Source organism: Lolium rigidum, chromosome 3, assembly GCF_022539505.1.
Source record: "Lolium rigidum isolate FL_2022 chromosome 3, APGP_CSIRO_Lrig_0.1, whole genome shotgun sequence".
In the NCBI taxonomy this organism is placed as follows: domain Eukaryota; kingdom Viridiplantae; phylum Streptophyta; class Magnoliopsida; order Poales; family Poaceae; genus Lolium; species Lolium rigidum.
In genome coordinates this window covers 364679161-364696644 of record NC_061510.1, presented here as the reverse complement: position 1 = coordinate 364696644, position 17484 = coordinate 364679161, and the positions used below count along the sequence as shown (strand labels likewise).

The following is a 17484-nucleotide window of genomic DNA, read 5'->3' as shown; positions in this document are numbered from 1 at the left end:
TCATTCTTTGGCATATAGTTCTCAATGGACTAATAACAGCAAATATCTGACCAAGCGAATATGAGTTCCGCAACAGCGCTCAATCAGAAACTCTTGCCTCTAACAAATTGAAACACTTCACCATAGGATCATGACCTGCATATATGATTGTTTTAGAGAAGATATCGAAATACCCAATATGGCCCAGGCAACGAAAGACCGTCGGCTGGTGCAGGATCAATGTAGAGCTTGGTCTGACCTTTTCTTTACGGAGCTTGGTCTGACTTCGATAATGAGGAAAGGAAAGACTTTTTTTTTTTTTTTTGAACATAAAAAGGTCCCGAAGGACCAGGAGACACTGCCTTATATATTTTCGGTGGGATTACAGCTTACAAGCAAACCAGGCAATGCATTTTAATTTGATTGGGCGCTAATGAGCGGGCAGGGTGCTCACCCTAGAAAGGTTGATTAGTTGGCCTATTTTTTTTTACCTGTTTAATTAGCCATTTAATTGCGCATGTATTTGTTTGGGTGTGTGGTCGTATTTTGAGGTCTTGCCTTTTCTGTGTGCGGAGAATATGTGTTACTTCAGATGCAGATCGACAGTACAGATGCTTTGGATGTTTGATGTCAAACATGTTTAAGGACGTCTATGTACTATCTATACAAAATTACATATGATGCTAGCCGTCCGATCTCCTAAACCATAATAATATAGTACTGAGGTGTATGTACTGTATAATTTATACACACACTCTGTAAATTTCCAGTACAAGACCATAGTCTGTCTACACCTCAGTCTACATGGATTTTTTCTACAGTATCTCAGTTGTATGACCTGGATCTAATCTCGATTCCACCCGACACTCAAAAGGATCTCAACACTCCGGGTATATTGATTTAGAGATAACAAAAAATTATAATATTTTCTCTTCTGATGTCAAGATGATGCCACTGGCCGGCAGAGCCGATTGTGTCAACCTACCTCAGTGTAGTAAGAAGCTAACTGAGGGAGTAAACGGGACAGCTTTGATGGGGTAGAGAAGAGCTTAAGCTTCTTGGGTAGAGAGAAAATAGAGTAAGGATATATCGCTGAAAAAAAGGTTCACTTATATAGGCTGCCCAAGCTTCGCACGCTTCAGGAGAAAAAGTTCAAGTTATTACTTTACACATAGGTAATCATCAAGGAACACAAAGAAACCAGAAAGTGAAACAGGGCATCTTGGTGATCAGAAAGGGAAGGCCTAAGGTCATTACAACGGGGGGCAAATATGGAAGTGAAGGTACAGGGTTCGACATCCGAACAGCGGAGCTCCAAGATGATACACTGTCTTGAGTTGCAGCTAGGATGTCTCAGCTCTTTGTATATTTAGAACGATAGTTTCAGGAACCATTAATGTTGCAAAGCAGGCATCCAACTTAAGAATCCCTTACTAATCTCCATCTCCAAGATCCAAACATGTACCCAGCTGATAAGGTAAAGCATGTCCTCCCATAGTACGCCACCCTACAGATTATAGAAGCAGCAATAAACCTTGGTTAGCAGCTGCCAACATCCCAAGGTTGCAAGAAGCAAAATAGACCATCTCAAGGTGCAAGAAGCAAAATAGGCTGCTTATCGAGTATCAGTGAAAGGCGATAGGCGCGTGTTCAGTACATACCTGTCATACCACATCCTCGAAAAATTTCACAGAATGTCCGTCCTACGACAACCCGTCCATCTCCACGACAACAGGAGCAAACTGCGTCAGGAAGAAGAGAAGAAACTCAGTCAAGTGCTGCAGCAGAGAAATGCTACTGCTCATTTGCTCTCCAGTTTTACCTCGTCATCTTCGTCGATAAGGTTCACTGCACTGTTCTCGAGGTCCCATCCGAACGTGGTTTCCAGGAGTGTCTTCAGCTTCCTAGCCTGGATACCAAGGGAAGACCTTAGAAACACCCATGTTTTTTTAGAAGTTCTGTGTGCAGTTCACAGCAGTACATGGTATTATCCAGAACATTTTTTCAGCGGCAATGGTGAGGCTACACTGGTTGAATGCACTTGTTATGTCCTCTAGATATTGATGTTGTATTTAATGATATTGGCACTGATTTCCAACTTACTGGTCTACAACTTCATCATACATGGATGTCAATCCAGTGTCTTAAATAGCTGAATCACAGTTCATGCATTGGCTAGTAAGATAATAGAAAACAAGGAGCCGGTCTCGCTTATGCTGCTAGGGTGTCTGTAAACAACTAAAAGATCAGAGGACAAGGTTCGAATGCTAACCCATGATAGAAGGTCTCCATCCACAACTGGGGCTTCAAGTATTACTGCCAAGAAATCCTGACAACAGCAGTTGAGAGAAATAAAGTTGCTAAGTCTCAGTTAATTGAAATTTTTGTAAGGCTAAATCGATTCGATAAGCGCAAATGTAGTTTATAGAAAAATGCACCTTGCACTTTCTAAAAAAGTTTGAACGAGTGGAAAAGTGTAACTGTAATTTTGTAAATAGTGTGAGCAACAGTTTAATGAAAAAGTGCAACTTGCTCTTTTAGAAAGTTCAACTAGGTGAAAAAAGTGAAAGTTACACAAGATGAACTTTATATTAGACTATGGTTGCACTTTTATGAATTGATTGAACAGTATAAGATATCAAACTTTGATCTGCCACTGCCAGTCATAATTTCAGAAAGTATGAAAAACAAAATTAAAATTGTTTTTCTTTTTATTTCTGTATATGGGCCAATTTAAAACACAAGGACATAATACAGTCAGAAACTAGGACATGATGAAAACTATCCATTTGCTTGGTGCATCTTACTAAGACGGTACTACACCAAAAGAGCATAAGCATGGCACAGTGATATATGACAATCACTCCAAAGTTAACTTATTTTTTTCCACCACGAGTTACATCAGATTAACCGCTCTACTAGTTTACAAAATTACAAGGTGTTGCAGTATGTCGGGCCAGAAGTTGTTGCATTATGAATTAAACACAAATGACAAAACTGGACAGTAACTATACTGAGCAATTAATTTCCCTATTCAGAACAGTATCAATATTCAATAGTGGACAAGGAAAAAAAACGAGACCCTGCAGTCATGAAACTAATAAGAAGCGAACAGCATTGCCAAAACAACATCAAAAGCAATGATATACCAGGATAAACAAATTATTATCTTCAGTGGTGTGTAAAACTACATATCGTGTTACCATCAGGAAGCGAACGAAATTGTCCAAATAAAGACTACAGTAAAATTACCTTGGAAAGACGGTACAGAAATATGTCTCTTGAAAACCACGCTTCATCCAGAAACAAAGAGTTGCCCTTGTCCTCACTACTTCTGGAATCATGTGTCCGTTGAAAGCCATGCTTGAATTGATAGTAAATAACCCTAATAAACTGCACGCAACAAATAAGTGGCAAACAGAACTCCTTTTAGTCCTTAAGGTTTGACTGCATTCCCTGATAACTTCAACAAAGAATACCTCAGGTACAAAAATAAACAAAAAATATGGTCACAGAATACCTTCACAAACATTTGTGTCCGTGCATGAAGTGGCTGCCAGGGAGAAAGAAACAAAGAGTCAACTAAGAATGTACTGGCATGTATTACATAGTGCAGATGTGCAATAGATTCTCATGAGGATCGCATGAACTATGAAGTGCAGTGCATCTCCTGATCTCTTTCATTCCATTTTCCCACAATCCCCGCATCAAAATACCCGGATTAATAATGAGCTGTTAAACTTGAACACAACATACTCAGTTATTTCATATAGAAGCACAATGACTCAGTTAAACCAATATATTCCCTGAGATGGTAGTTCAAACTACAAATTATGTTGCTTGCCTAGCCTTCTCACTTCAAATAGGAAAGAAGTAAAAAAGACCTGGTCGCAAGCAAATCACTGATCGATAATGTCAAACTAAGGGCAAGAAAGGAACCAAAAGCATTTAGGTTAGACTCACCATGATAAGATTTAGCCCAAGTATGAAGATATTTAGGTAACATTTATTCGTAAACAGACTGAATGCCACGCGGTTTCTAAACTGTTATGGGGTTGTATACCAGAACCTGGTCAGTACCAATTTTCACTCAGAAACTTGGTTTAATATCTCAAATTTGAAATTCGGTCATTCTTTAGTTTCCAACCTACTACTATTCCTTGAATAGAAAAGGAGGTCAAATGGGATCATTGGTAGCCAGCTGATTCACATATGATTTTCCGAACCCTGAATAGTAAATTAGTAATACTACAGAGGAATGGGGTATATACAATTTAACCATCAAGATTTAAGGAGCAAGAGTTACAACTCTGTTTGAGATTTTTTTAAAATAGTACTTACAGCTTCGCTACAGCTCAAAAGAAGACTGACTAATGCTTTCCACTGCATGAACGCCTCCAGTGACTGCCCCATCTACACAGCTCGCATACATAATACATTAGAGAATAAAGCTGTATCATATGTAAGACGTCTTCAAAATATTGTTTTGTTTGGTCTGTAGTACCATAAATGCTATGAAAGAGAACTGCAGCTCTCCCAAGAGCAAATCTTCTTGGTCTTGATAGCTTTTGGCCAAAACATTCTCCAGCAAGCTTGTCTGAGAAGTAGAACAGACATGTCAACAAATAATGGTATAATATGTTAACCCAGTGTGATGGTGATGTGATTGAAATGGGCAAAAAGCTGGAAACCATGTTTTTCCATGGCTGCTGGATACTGTACTAACTATAACTGCAGCTTGTACTATTCAAATTCACGTTGTATGTCCATATGTAGCGGCATCCAAGCATTTCAGTATTGAATTGTAAGATGTCCTCAAATCAGAAAAATTACTGCTCTAGGAAATTGATTGAGAAAAGATAATATACAAAACAAGATACATACTGATAAGATTAACTATGCCAGAGTATGATGCCAAATAACATAATAAGAACATTACTCTGTCCAAATTCAGCAAAGTCAGCTCATTCGCAGAGATATTCTTGTGCTTAACCGAAGCAGGGATAGTTGTGTAGTAGCATCCTCTCCGCTCAGGCTGTGCGGGAGAAATCTTTGCGAACTTGTCTTCTCTAAGTTGTTCCATCAATCGTCTCTCCATATCAGTTTGGGGAGCTCTATCCATCCATGATGTCTCCAATGCAATTGTAATTTCCCCTCCGATTGGCTCTGGACAAACCAAACACAAATAATCACTAGTTCATTAGTTGGTTCTATTGAAAATATCATAAGTACGGCTGCTCCATAACTATTGAGGATACAAGGAAAAATGAAAATGCATCACACATACCAAGGCGTTCAATGACACTTTGTGACACGTAGCTTGAAAGTTGTTTCCAGTCTCCAAAAGTATCCAAATTGTATGGTCCAAGATGATCATCAAACTCAAAACACTTCACTGCTTCAGAGTAACTGATTTCCTACCAGAAAACAAAATTTAGTATTCCATTCAAAGAGAAATCAAGCACATCCATCCCCACTTTAAGGGATTGTTATGCTATTTCGGTCAATAACAGGAAGGTCAATTATGTTGAATATGTTGCTATTTTGAGACATCCGGACACATACAGTTTGTGTAATCTGTATTTCATATACTATCAATACAACAGCTGCAGGGAAAACAATTTGAACATAACTTAGGTAAATTTTGTATAGTCTATCATATTAAATTATCATCTGGTGCAGAACAAGCGGATTAGGCACGTATTACTAATCCAACTGAGGCAATGCATCCTCTGAGTTCTTATCAAGTTATTTGTAAAGTTCCAGGTCTAAATTTACAAGGCATGTCGAACATTAGCACCTAGAGTTTTACAGTTACAGTGCATGACCCAAATTCAAGAACTACAACAACTGCTGGACTTGGAGCTGTCATACTAATATTTTGCAAAATGCAGTATGCTTATCCAGTTATCCTAACACAATATTGCCTTTTAACACCCGTTGCCATCTCATCCAATATAATCTCAACTGATGTACTATGCATACGTTACAAAGATATGGGAACACAAAACAATAATGTGGCCTAAACCGTATCAATGTAATCTGACATATAACCTCCTCTTCTGATAGTTTCACTAATCTCTCCTCTTGAGCATGCCATTTTCGAACGACCACCTGGACATATAAGGCAGGAGATGAGTACATTAAAGTAATTAACTGTGTGTAATTATTATAATTTCTTGACAGAAAAATATCCAACCACTCAAATTCAAAAACATAATGAGAATCCTTGTTTGGTTCTGATGCTTTACAAGTATAGTACTTTTCTATCTATTTTCCACCCCCACCACTCCATAGACAGGAAATGTGAAGCTTGATACATAAATAAACAGGAACATTATGCTTTATTTGAAAATGAGCTATCCGATTCAGACATGGATATACATATGTATAATATATCAGTTCCCAATTCACGCTAAAAGAAAGAAAGGCAAAACACTCGACATGTAGTATACGATAGAGAGGAACAGATGAAATAAATGAAATACAGTTATTTTAATATTACTACCCTTAAAAGTAGATGCTTTACATTGAATTGATACGATGTTCACTTTTTCCCTATCTAAACCAGATAAGATATTACTAAAGTAGAGTTTTACATGGATTTGATATTCTATTTATATTTCCCTACCAAAACCAGATAACAAGCCATGTGAGTCATTGAGCTAATAGTTCATCTGAATCCTTTCATCGAACAGGTCCCTTACAAAAAAAAAAATCTGACAGTAGGTGAGCCTTACGAAGTCACTGAACTTGCTTCGGGATAACAGGGGGATACCTCAGATGGGTGAGTAGTAAGAAAGAATCCGACAGTAGGTGCGAACTCGCTCCCGTGCCTAGAAGAATCGTAGATAGCAGCGAACCCATCAATACAGGAAATCAGAAACAATGGCATCATCCATACCAGAAACACGTTTACCATCAGAAAATATGTAAAACTGGGAGTAAAATGACCAAAGCGTGCACATAAATTTTCAGAGTCTAAACACAATCGACAATAGTTTTCAGGATGTCACAGGAACAGGTTAATGGATGGAACGGAACAACAAAAGGGCAGCATGGTGTTGCTAACCAAACACTCCATAAAGCACGTTTTTATCCTCCCTCGTATGAATATGTCGATACAACAGGTATGCATCATATCTAGACTGTAGCATATTCTCACCAAAACCGCTGATACTTCTCCAGCAGTTAAAACTTTCTGAGATAGTAGGAACAGCTGTGCATCAAAATCACTACTACCTAAAAAGAAAAAGAATTGACTGTAGTACGTATTACACTATTACTGAAGCATGTTTTCTACCTGCTGGGGGAGCAGTAGTAGACGAAATGCGGCCCTGGAGGCACCATCTTGATCCCTTTGAACCTGGGACCGACCGAGAACACCTGAAGAAGCACTTGGGTGTCAAGCCCTTAACCAATCGACGCAACCATGGACGAGCGATATCAGAACAGCACTACCTGCGTGTCGAGGCCGAGGATGGTGTGCTGGGGCACGTCGAGGAGAAGGAGGGTGACGCCCTTCCGCGCCAGCTCCGTCGCCGCCTCGGGGTCCATCCGCGCCGCCGCCGCCGCGCCTCCCCCGCTGCTTCCCATGCTATTCGCGCTCGATGTGGTGGGTCGGGACCCCTCGGGGCAGCGTGGAGAGCGCGGCGGCAGGGGAGCGCGTAGCACGTCGGACTGCGCCCGGAATTGTCGCCGGCTCGCCAACTTGAGGCACGGGCGACGCTGCTCTGCAGGAGAAGGAAGAGAATCCCTGAAGTGAGCCGCCGCCAGCCCCTGTCTTTGCCTCTGTTCTCTCCTTCGGGGGTCGGTGCCTAGTGGCTGGTCAACAGAGTCAATTGTATGGCACATAGGATAAATATTGAGCGAAGTAAAGAAAAAGATGAAAAAAGACTTTACCTTCTCTAAAAGATCATCTTTTAGCATACAATTTCTCTCACCATATATTTAGGATGTCTCATTACTAAAGATAAGATTAAAAAATAATTCATTGTACATCATCTTTGTTTGTTATATCTAAATTACGTGGCAAAAAGTGTTAAGACGATCTTATTAATCATTGCACATGCCCTAATACTCCTTCCCACCAAATTACGACGACTTCACGTCTATCTACTACAACAAGCTCTGCTACGATAAGCTTTGCCTGACTTCGGCGATGGAGGGGCGAGGACATCGGCGTGCCTTCGGCTCGTGCTAGTGTATGTAATCGTCGCTACCAATTTGTAATTTTCTTTACCTTTCAGGCTATTTATACTATTGTTGATGATTATTAATAGATCGGTTGATTTTTTGCAAAAAAAAAATTACTTGTTGGAGATTTAGTAAAAATGTTGTCTAAAATCTATCTATATTTATTAAATCCATGAGACTTAACTTGGATAGAAGGAATTAACATAAATTTGAGTTTTAAAACTAATTAATAAAAATTGAAATTCCAGAAATACAAAATGTTCTCCATGTCTATATTTAAGAGGAATCTTCCAAAAAATATTTGATTTTTGCTAAGAAAAAACATATACTACAAAACTTAAGGCTTCCTCTATTTCATAGGATAGAAAAATCATAGGAATATGAGAGACATGAGATTGAAATATCATGCCTAGTTGAATTCTATGAAAAGATGAATTATCTTTGATTGCATCAAATGAATTTTTCATGAGGTATGACCTATTTTTTAATAGAATTTGCACCATTATATTTTTATAGGACACAAATTCTATATAATTCTTGTACAAATCATAAATCATACGAATCAAAAGAGCCCTAAAGAATCCTGGTAAGAATTGGGCAGTGTCTAGATGATTGTCCCTTCGTTCAACGTGAGGTCTTTAGCTTTTTCTTCGTAAAAGCATGTATCTAGACCCGTTGTAGTGTGTAGATTCACTAATTTTGATTCGTATCTAATTTTGATGAGGGAAGCCGCCGCCCAAGGGAAGCCGCCTCCTCTCCACGCCGACACCGTCACGGGGATCTTCATCGCCATCTCCAACTTGGAATGCACCTCTTGATCAATATCCATAGTACCTCTCCATCATTTCCCTACGGTAATCTTTTGGCAAACCTGATGTGTATTGCAATTTATCATTTTTTCATGATCTATTGTGTTTTTATGTCTTTGTTTGAGTAGTGACTTGTTCTTGGCAATTGCGAGATACTGATGGCGTGTAACTCACACGTTCGTTGGGAACCCCAAGAGGAAGGTATGATGCGCACAGCAACAAGTTTTCCCTCAGAAAGAAACCAAGGTTTATTGAACCAGGAGGAGCCAAGAAGCACGTTGAAGGTTGATGGCGGCGGGATGTAGTGCGGCGCAACACCGAGATTCCGGCGCCAACGTGGAACCCGCACAACAAAACCAAAGTACTTTGCCCCAACGAAACAGATGAGGTTGTCAATCTCACCGGCTTGCTGTAACAAAGGATTAGATGTATAGTGTGGATGATGATTGTTTGCAAAGAACAAGTAAAACAAGTATTGCAGCAGATTTGTATTTCGAGTATAAAAGAATGGACCGGGGTCCACAGTTCACTAGAGGTGTCTCTCCCATAAGATAGCATGTTGGGTGAACAAATTACAGTCGGGCAATTGACAAATAGAGAGGGCATAACAATGCACATACATGACATGATGAATATAGTGAGATTTAATTGGGCATTACGACAAAGTACATAGACCGCTATCCAGCATGCATCTATGCCTAAAAGTCCACCTTCAGGTTATCATCCGAACCCCTTCCAGTATTAAGTTGCAAAGCAACAGACAATTGCATTAAGTATGGTGCGTAATGTAATCAATAACTACATCCTCGGACATAGCATCAATGTTTTATCCCTAGTGGCAACAGCACATCTACAACCTTAGAACTTTCTGTCACTGTCCCAGATTTAATGGAGGCATGAACCCACTATCGAGCATAAATACTCCCTCTTGGAGTTAAGAGCAAAAACTTGGCCGAGCCTCTACTAATAACGGAGAGCATGCAAGATCATAAACAACACATAGGTAATAGATTGATAATCAACATAACATAGTATTCTCTATTCATCGGATCCCGACAAACACAACATATAGAATTACAGATAGATGATCTTGATCATGTTAGGCAGCTCACAAGATCCGACAATGAAGCACATGAGGAGAAGACAACCATCTAGCTACTGCTATGGACCCATAGTACAGGGGTGAACTACTCACTCATCACTCCGGAGGCGACCATGGCGGTGAAGAGTCCTCCGGGAGATGAATCCCCTCTCCGGCAGGGTGCCGGAGGTGATCTCCAGAATCCCCCGAGATGGGATTGGCGGCGGCGGCGTCTCAGTAAGGTTTTCCGTATCGTGGCTCTCGGTACTAGGGGGTTTCGCGACGAAGGCTTTAAGTAGGCGGAAGGGCAACGCGGGGGCCCACACGAGGGCCCCACACACCAGGCCGGCGCGGCCAAGGGCCAGGCTGCGCCGCCCTAGCGTGTCGGCGCCTCGTGGCCCCACTTCCTTTCCCCCTCGGTCTTCTGGAAGCTTCGTGCAAAAATAGGACCATGGGCGTTGATTTCGTCCAATTCCGAGAATATTTCTTTACTAGGATTTCTGAAACCAAAAACAGCAGAAAACAACAACTGGCTCTTCGGCATCTCGTTAATAGGTTAGTGCCGGAAAATGCATAAATACGACATATAATGTGTATAAAACATGTAGATATCATCAATAATGTGGCATGGAACATAAGAAATTATCGATACGTCGGAGACGTATCAGCATCCCCAAGCTTAGTTCTGCTCGTCCCGAGCGGTGTAAACGATAACACGGATAATTTCGGAGTGACATGCCATCATAACCTTGATCATACTATTGTAAGCATATGTAATGAATGCAGCGATCAAAACAATGGTAATGACATGAGTAAACAACTGAATCATAAAGCAAAGACTTTTCATGAATAGTACTTAAAGACAATCATCAATAAGTCTTGCATAAGAGTTAACTCATAAAGCAATAAATCAAAGTAAAGGTATTGAAAAAAAAAGGAAGATTAAGTTTCAGCGGTTGCTTTCAACTTATTATAACATTTATATCTCATGGATAATTGTCAACATAGAGTAATATAACAAGTGCAATATGCAAGTATGTAGGAATCAATGCACAGTTCACACAAGTGTTTGCTTCTTGAGGTGGAGAGAGATAGGTGAACTGACTCAACATAAAAGTAAAAGAAAGGTCCTTCGCAGAGGAAAAGCATCGATTGCTATATTTGTGCTAGAGCTTTTATTTTGAAAACAAGAAACAATTTTGTCAACGGTAGTAATAAAGCATATGTATTATGTAAATTATATCTTACAAGTTGCAAGCCTCATGCATAGTATACTAATAGTGCCCGCACATTGTCCTAATTAGCTTGGACTACCGGATCATCGCAATACACATGTTTTAACCAAGTGTCACAAAGGGGTACCTCCATGCCGCTCGTACAAAGGTCTAAGGAGAAAGCTCGCATTTTGGATTTCTCGCTTTTGATTATTCTCAACTTAGACATCCATACCGGGACAACATGGACAACAGATAATGGACTCCTCTTTAATGCATAAGCATGTAGCAACAGTTAATGTTCTCATATGAGATTGAGGATATATGTCCAAAACTGAAACTTCCACCATGATTCATGGCTTTAGTTAGCGGCCCAATGTTCTTCTCTAACAATATGCATGCTCCAACCATTAAGGTGGTAGATCTCTCTTACTTCGGACAAGACGGACATGCATAGCAACTCACATGATATTCAACAAAGAGTAGTTGATGGCGTCCCCGTAAAACATGGTTATCGCACAACAAGCAACTTAATAAGAGATAAAGTGCATAAGTACATATTCAATACCACAATAGTTTTTAGGCTATTTGTCCCATGAGCTATATATTGTAAAGGCGAATGATGGAAATTTTAAAGGTAGCACTCAAGCAATTTACTTTGGAATGGCGGAGAAATACCATGTAGTAGGTAGGTATGGTGGACACAAATGGCATAGTGGTTGGCTCAAGGATTTTGGATGCATGAGAAGTATTCCCTCTCGATACAAGGTTTAGGCTAGCAAGGTTATTTGAAACAAACACAAGGATGAACCGGTGCAGCAAAACTCACATAAAAGACATATTGTAAACATTATAAGACCTTACACCGTCTTCCTTGTTGTTCAAAACTCAATACTAGATATTATCTAGACTTTAGAGAGACCAAATATGCAAACCAAATTAGCAAGCTCTAGGTGTTTCTTCATTAATGGGTGCAAAGTATATGATGCAAGAGCTTAAACATGAGCACAACAATTGCCAAGTATCAAATTATTCAAGACATTTTAGAATTACTACATGTAGCATTTCCGACCATATAACAATTTAACGAAGAAGATTCAACCTTCGCCATGAATACTATGAGTAAAGCCTAAGGACATACTTGTCCATATGCAACAGTGGAGCGTGTCTCTCTCCCACACAATGAATGTTAGGATCCATTTTATTCAAACAAAAACAAAAACAAAAACAAACCGACGCTCCAAGCAAAGTACATAAGATGTGATGGAATAAAAATATAGTTTCAGGGGAGGAACCTGATAATGTTGTCGATGAAGAAGGGGATGCCTTGGGCATCCCCAAGCTTAGACGCTTGAGTCTTCTTAAAATATGCAGGGGTGAACCACCCAGTGGCGGAGCTGGAGCTCGAGTCACCCTGATGCACTACTTAGTATAGCAGAATTTTTTAGCAACAATCTACACTATATAAGTATGGTTTGTAGCTTGTAACAAAGATAATTTGGCATACTGTATAAATAAATAAAAGTGCGTACAATAATAATGAAATAAAAGATAAAGTTACTAAAATATTCCTTGCATTTCCAAATGCCAAAGTGGATGATTAAACGCCCCAACTACTAATGCTCAAGAACCTACAAGAAACGGAACATACTTAATTTTAAAATGGGAGATAGTATAATGACGTAAATTATAGTACTCCAAGTAACTAAAATGTTCACATTACCTTTTTTACTTCTTTAGTACATTCGACTCTTCAAAGACATGAAATACTTGACCACTTGATCATTGGTGACCTTCTTCATTTCTTCTTTCTCCACATAACAAATAACATCATGACTCAAGCTATCATCATTGAGACGATTGCGCAAAAAAGTTTTCACCAATTTCATGGCTGAAAAACACCTCTCAACTGTAGCAAGATGGCAACAGGCAACACAATCACTAGTTTCAACAACCGATAAAACAAAGGATACATAACATGCCTCCTTGTCTCCACCATTTTTTTAGAAAGCTCAGTGATTGTTTCTATGTGGGAAAAGCTATCATCTGTGCGTACATCAGCAATATAGAGGCGTAGATCCTTATCAAGATCCCTCAGTTCTCCAGAATTGAAATCTTGAGGATATAGTTTAGCCAAATTTATCAAATTCTCCAAATTAAAATCACGAAATGAGTCTCTTGGACTCAAAGCCGCCGACCAAACAAGAAGGTTGGAGGATGTCTCACTGAACCGACCATCAAGCTCTTGAACTAGCCAATCAAAAAGATCATTGAAACAATCAACTTGATAGTGATGTTTGTTAGAAATTCCAGTTACATGTCTTCTCTTTTTTGGATTTACATAGGCTTCTTCCATGTCCAACTCTTCAATATCATGTTTCTCACAGAAATTATGAACTTCATCTAGCAGAGATTCCCATCCATTTTCTCTAAGTTCATTCAAAACATCTCTTGTTGACTTCACACATTTCATGGCATTTACAATATCTTGATCCTTCCGCTGCAACGCTAATGACAATGTGTTTGTAGTTGTAAGAATTGTCAACATGAGATGCAAAAAAAAGACAAAGTCAAAAGACTGAAAGTACACGAGAAGACCATTTTCTTGGTCTCTATTTGTTCTGTCAGTGTCTTCTTCTCCCACAAATTCTAGAACTTTAATAACTGAATAGAACAAGTCAACCAAGCTCTTAAGTGTTTTACCATGAGAACCCCAACGAGTGTCTCCGGGTCTCTGAAGGCATTGCTCTTGATTCAGCCCTCAGTGCCTCGTTGTAAGCTGCCCACAACCTAAAGCTTTGCTCATTTCTTCAAGATTGATATCTCTAATCATGTCCCCGCGCTTGCGGATCCACCCACCACATTTAACAAGGTAGTAATCATACTAAAGAAATTACTAACTTCTTTATGCTTTCTTACCACAGACCACAACAACTAACTCGAAGCCGGTGAGCAAAGCAATGAACATAATAAGCTGTGCTATTTTCTCTCATTATCAGTGATTTGAGGCCATTGAAATGACCTGACATATTACTAGCACCATCATATCCTTGTCCTCTAACTTGATTGTAACTCAGCTTATATTTTGCAAATAGAGAATCAATTGCAAGCCTTGAGATATGAAGAAGTTGTTTCTTTCACATGAATAAGACCAACAAAACTTTCTTTAGAATCCCCCGAACTATCAACATACCTCAAGGCCACCGCCATTTGTTCTTTGCAAGAGACATCCCCGGATTCATCAACAAGCAAACAAAACACATTATTTTGAACTTCTTTCGTAATAGATTGCACTATGAAATGTGCAAAACCTTCAAGCAATATCTTTCTCGGACCTCCTGGACAACCCATCATAGCATTCTTCGCAAGATCTTTTCCCATAGCCTTGCCTAAAACTGGATCATGCTCGGCTAAGAAGTCACGAACTTCCAAGAAATTACCTTTATTGAAGGAGTTCTTCGACTCATCATGGCCTCGAAAAGGTAATCCTTGCTTGAGCAATAGTCTAGCTGTGTCAATTGAGGCATTTAGTCGAGTAAAATAAGCTTTCTTGGCAGCATCAGCTTGAATGTTAATGGCAACATCAATGTGTTGATCTCTTCTTAACAAATCAACACATTTTTTCATTGCTTGATTATGCACACTATCGACATCACCAACATGATCCTTTAGCCTCGCCTTTCATGTGCCAGCTTGTCCCAACCATTAACAACAAATGCCTCGTACCCGGCTTCTTTCTTGCCGCCACGGTCCCTAAACAAGAAACAACAAAAACAATATGCTTTGTTCTTCCATTCACTGTATTCAAGCCAGCTTCCATAATCATCAAACCAATCAGGATTGAACCTTCTCCTTTTTTCCCCAAACGGTGAGTATGGAAAAGCAATATCTCTTGGTTGACAAGGACCATTAACCAAGTACTTTCTTCTTACAACTTCTTTCAAATTGGGATGATACTTTTCTATCAATTTCCTCTTGCCTGGATCATACTGAATTTCCTTTTTCCAATTCAGCTCTTCTGGAACATCTTGCGCTTTTCTTTTGAGAAGAAATCTGTCCATTATATATCTACATTTTTTTGACAAATAATTGCTTCACATGAGACTCGAAAAATTGACAAAGAAAATGTTGCATCGTGCATATTCGTACTAGCCACAATTTTTGGGGGTTTCATTCATCTAGACTAGACATCCAGGAAACGTACACAGGCGCTGAACGTACATAGACTACTAGCACTCTAGCAGAAACTCTCGTACAAGAAATATTAAGAAACTGAGGGAACTACCGAGTTGATTCTAAGCAGAATGGTTAATTGTTGGAGTCAGGGAACTCCTACCTGGGCGGTTGGGAGGAACTGCCGAGCAGCACGGTGATCGCCTGCCTGCGCCTGGTGGAGGAGCTGCGAGCAGCACGCCCGCGGCCTGCCTGCCGCCGGCGTCCGCGCGATGGGGATCGGTCGCCCCGAGATTCCTCTTCTTTCCCCGTTGATCGATGAGATCGAGAACCTGGGCGGAGAAGCGGAGACGTCTCTGTTCTCGTACGCAAACACCGAAGACCGAACCGTCTGTTACGAGAGTTACGAGACGAGAGGAGATTTGATAAAATGGGCCTGCTAAGTTGGAGCGGCCCGCTTGTCCCGCTCGCTCGGGATTAGGCCAACCCTGATGCACCAAAACTAGCCCACCCTGATGCACAGGCCTTTTTCTGATTGTAAGTGCTTCTAAATTTTTTTTTGGACCCGTATTCCTGTGCATCAGGGTCAGCCCAATGGGCTCCGCCCCTGGAACCACCGGGGCATCCCCAAGCTTAGAGCTTTCACTCTCCTTGATCATATTGCATCATTCTCCTCTCTTGATCCTTGAAAACTTCCTCCACACCAAACTCGAAACAACTCATTAGAGGGTTAGTGGACAATAAAAATTAACATGTTCAGAGGTGACACAATCATTCTTAACACTTCTGGACATTGCATAAAGCTACTGGACATTAATGGATCAAAGAAATTCATCCAACATAGCAAAAGAGGCAATGCGAAATAAAAGGCAGAATCTGTCAAAACAGAACAATCCGTAAATATGGATTTTATTGAGGCACCAGACTTGCTCAAATGAAAATGCCCAAATTTAATGAAAGTTGCGTACATATCTGAGGATCACGCACGTAAATTGGCTTAATTTTCTGAGCTACCTACAGGGAGACAGGTCGAAATTCGTGACAGCAAAGAAATCTGAAACTGCGCAGTAATCCAAATCTAGTATGAACTTTACTATCAAAGACTTTACTTGGCACAACAAAGCACAAAACTAAGATAAGGAGAGGTTGCTACAGTAGTAAACAACTTCCAAGACTCAAATATAAAACAAAAATACTGTAGTAAAAACATGGGTTGTCTCCCATAAGCGCTTTTCTTTAACGCCTTTCGCCTAGGCGCGTAAAGTGTGTATCAAGTATTATCGAGAGATGAGGCATCAACATCATAATTTGTTCTAATGATAGAATCAAAAGGTAACTTCATTCTCTTTCTAGGGAAGTGTTCCATACCTTTCTTGAGAGGAAATTGATATTTAATATTACCTTCCTTCATATCAATGGTAGCTCCAACAGTTCGAAGAAAAGGTCTTCCCAATATAATGGGGCAAGATGCATTGCATTTAATATCCAAGACAACAAAATCAACGGGGAAAAGGTTATTGTTAATGGTAATGCGAACATTATCAACTCTCCCCAAAGGTTTCTTTATAGCATTATCAACAAGATTAACATCCAAATAACAATTCTTCAATGGTGGCAAGTCAAGCATATTATAAATTTTCTTAGGCATAACGAAATACTTGCACCAAGATCACATAAAGCATTACAATCAAAGTCATTGACCTTCATCTTAATGATGGCTCCCAACCATCCTCTAGCTTTCTAGGAATAGAAGTTTCAAGTTTTAGTTTCTCTTCTCTAGCTTTTATGAGAGCATTTGTAATATGTTTTGTGAAAGCCAAATTTATAGCACTAGCATTAGGACTCTTAGCAAGTTTTTATAAGAACTTTATAACTTCAGAGATGTGGTAATCATAAAAATCCAAACCATTACAATCTAAAGCAATGGGATCATCATCCCCAATGTTGGAAAAAATTTCAGCAGTTTTATCACAGGCAATTTCAACAGTTTTAGCAGTTTCAGGTAATTTTGCGCGCTTTGCACTAGGAGTGG

At 39.7% G+C, this 17484-nt stretch overlaps 1 protein-coding gene across 1 annotated transcript; it reads right to left on the bottom strand.

The window, feature by feature from the left end:
• Positions 1-1105: 1105 nt before the first annotated feature.
• LOC124700462 (protein AAR2 homolog) lies at positions 1106-7563 on the bottom strand. The gene is made up of 14 exons (XM_047232588.1): positions 7441-7563; positions 7283-7365; positions 6758-6815; positions 6034-6093; positions 5267-5396; positions 4919-5145; positions 4484-4576; positions 4321-4392; positions 3500-3532; positions 3232-3372; positions 2252-2308; positions 1802-1888; positions 1641-1721; positions 1106-1486 (listed from the first exon to the last, which is right to left on the bottom strand). The coding sequence occupies exons 1-13, from the start codon at positions 7534-7536 to the stop codon at positions 1683-1685; spliced, it is 1176 nt and encodes a 391-aa protein (XP_047088544.1). The 5' UTR covers positions 7537-7563; the 3' UTR covers positions 1106-1486; positions 1641-1682.
• Between the last annotated feature and the right edge of the window lie 9921 nt (positions 7564-17484).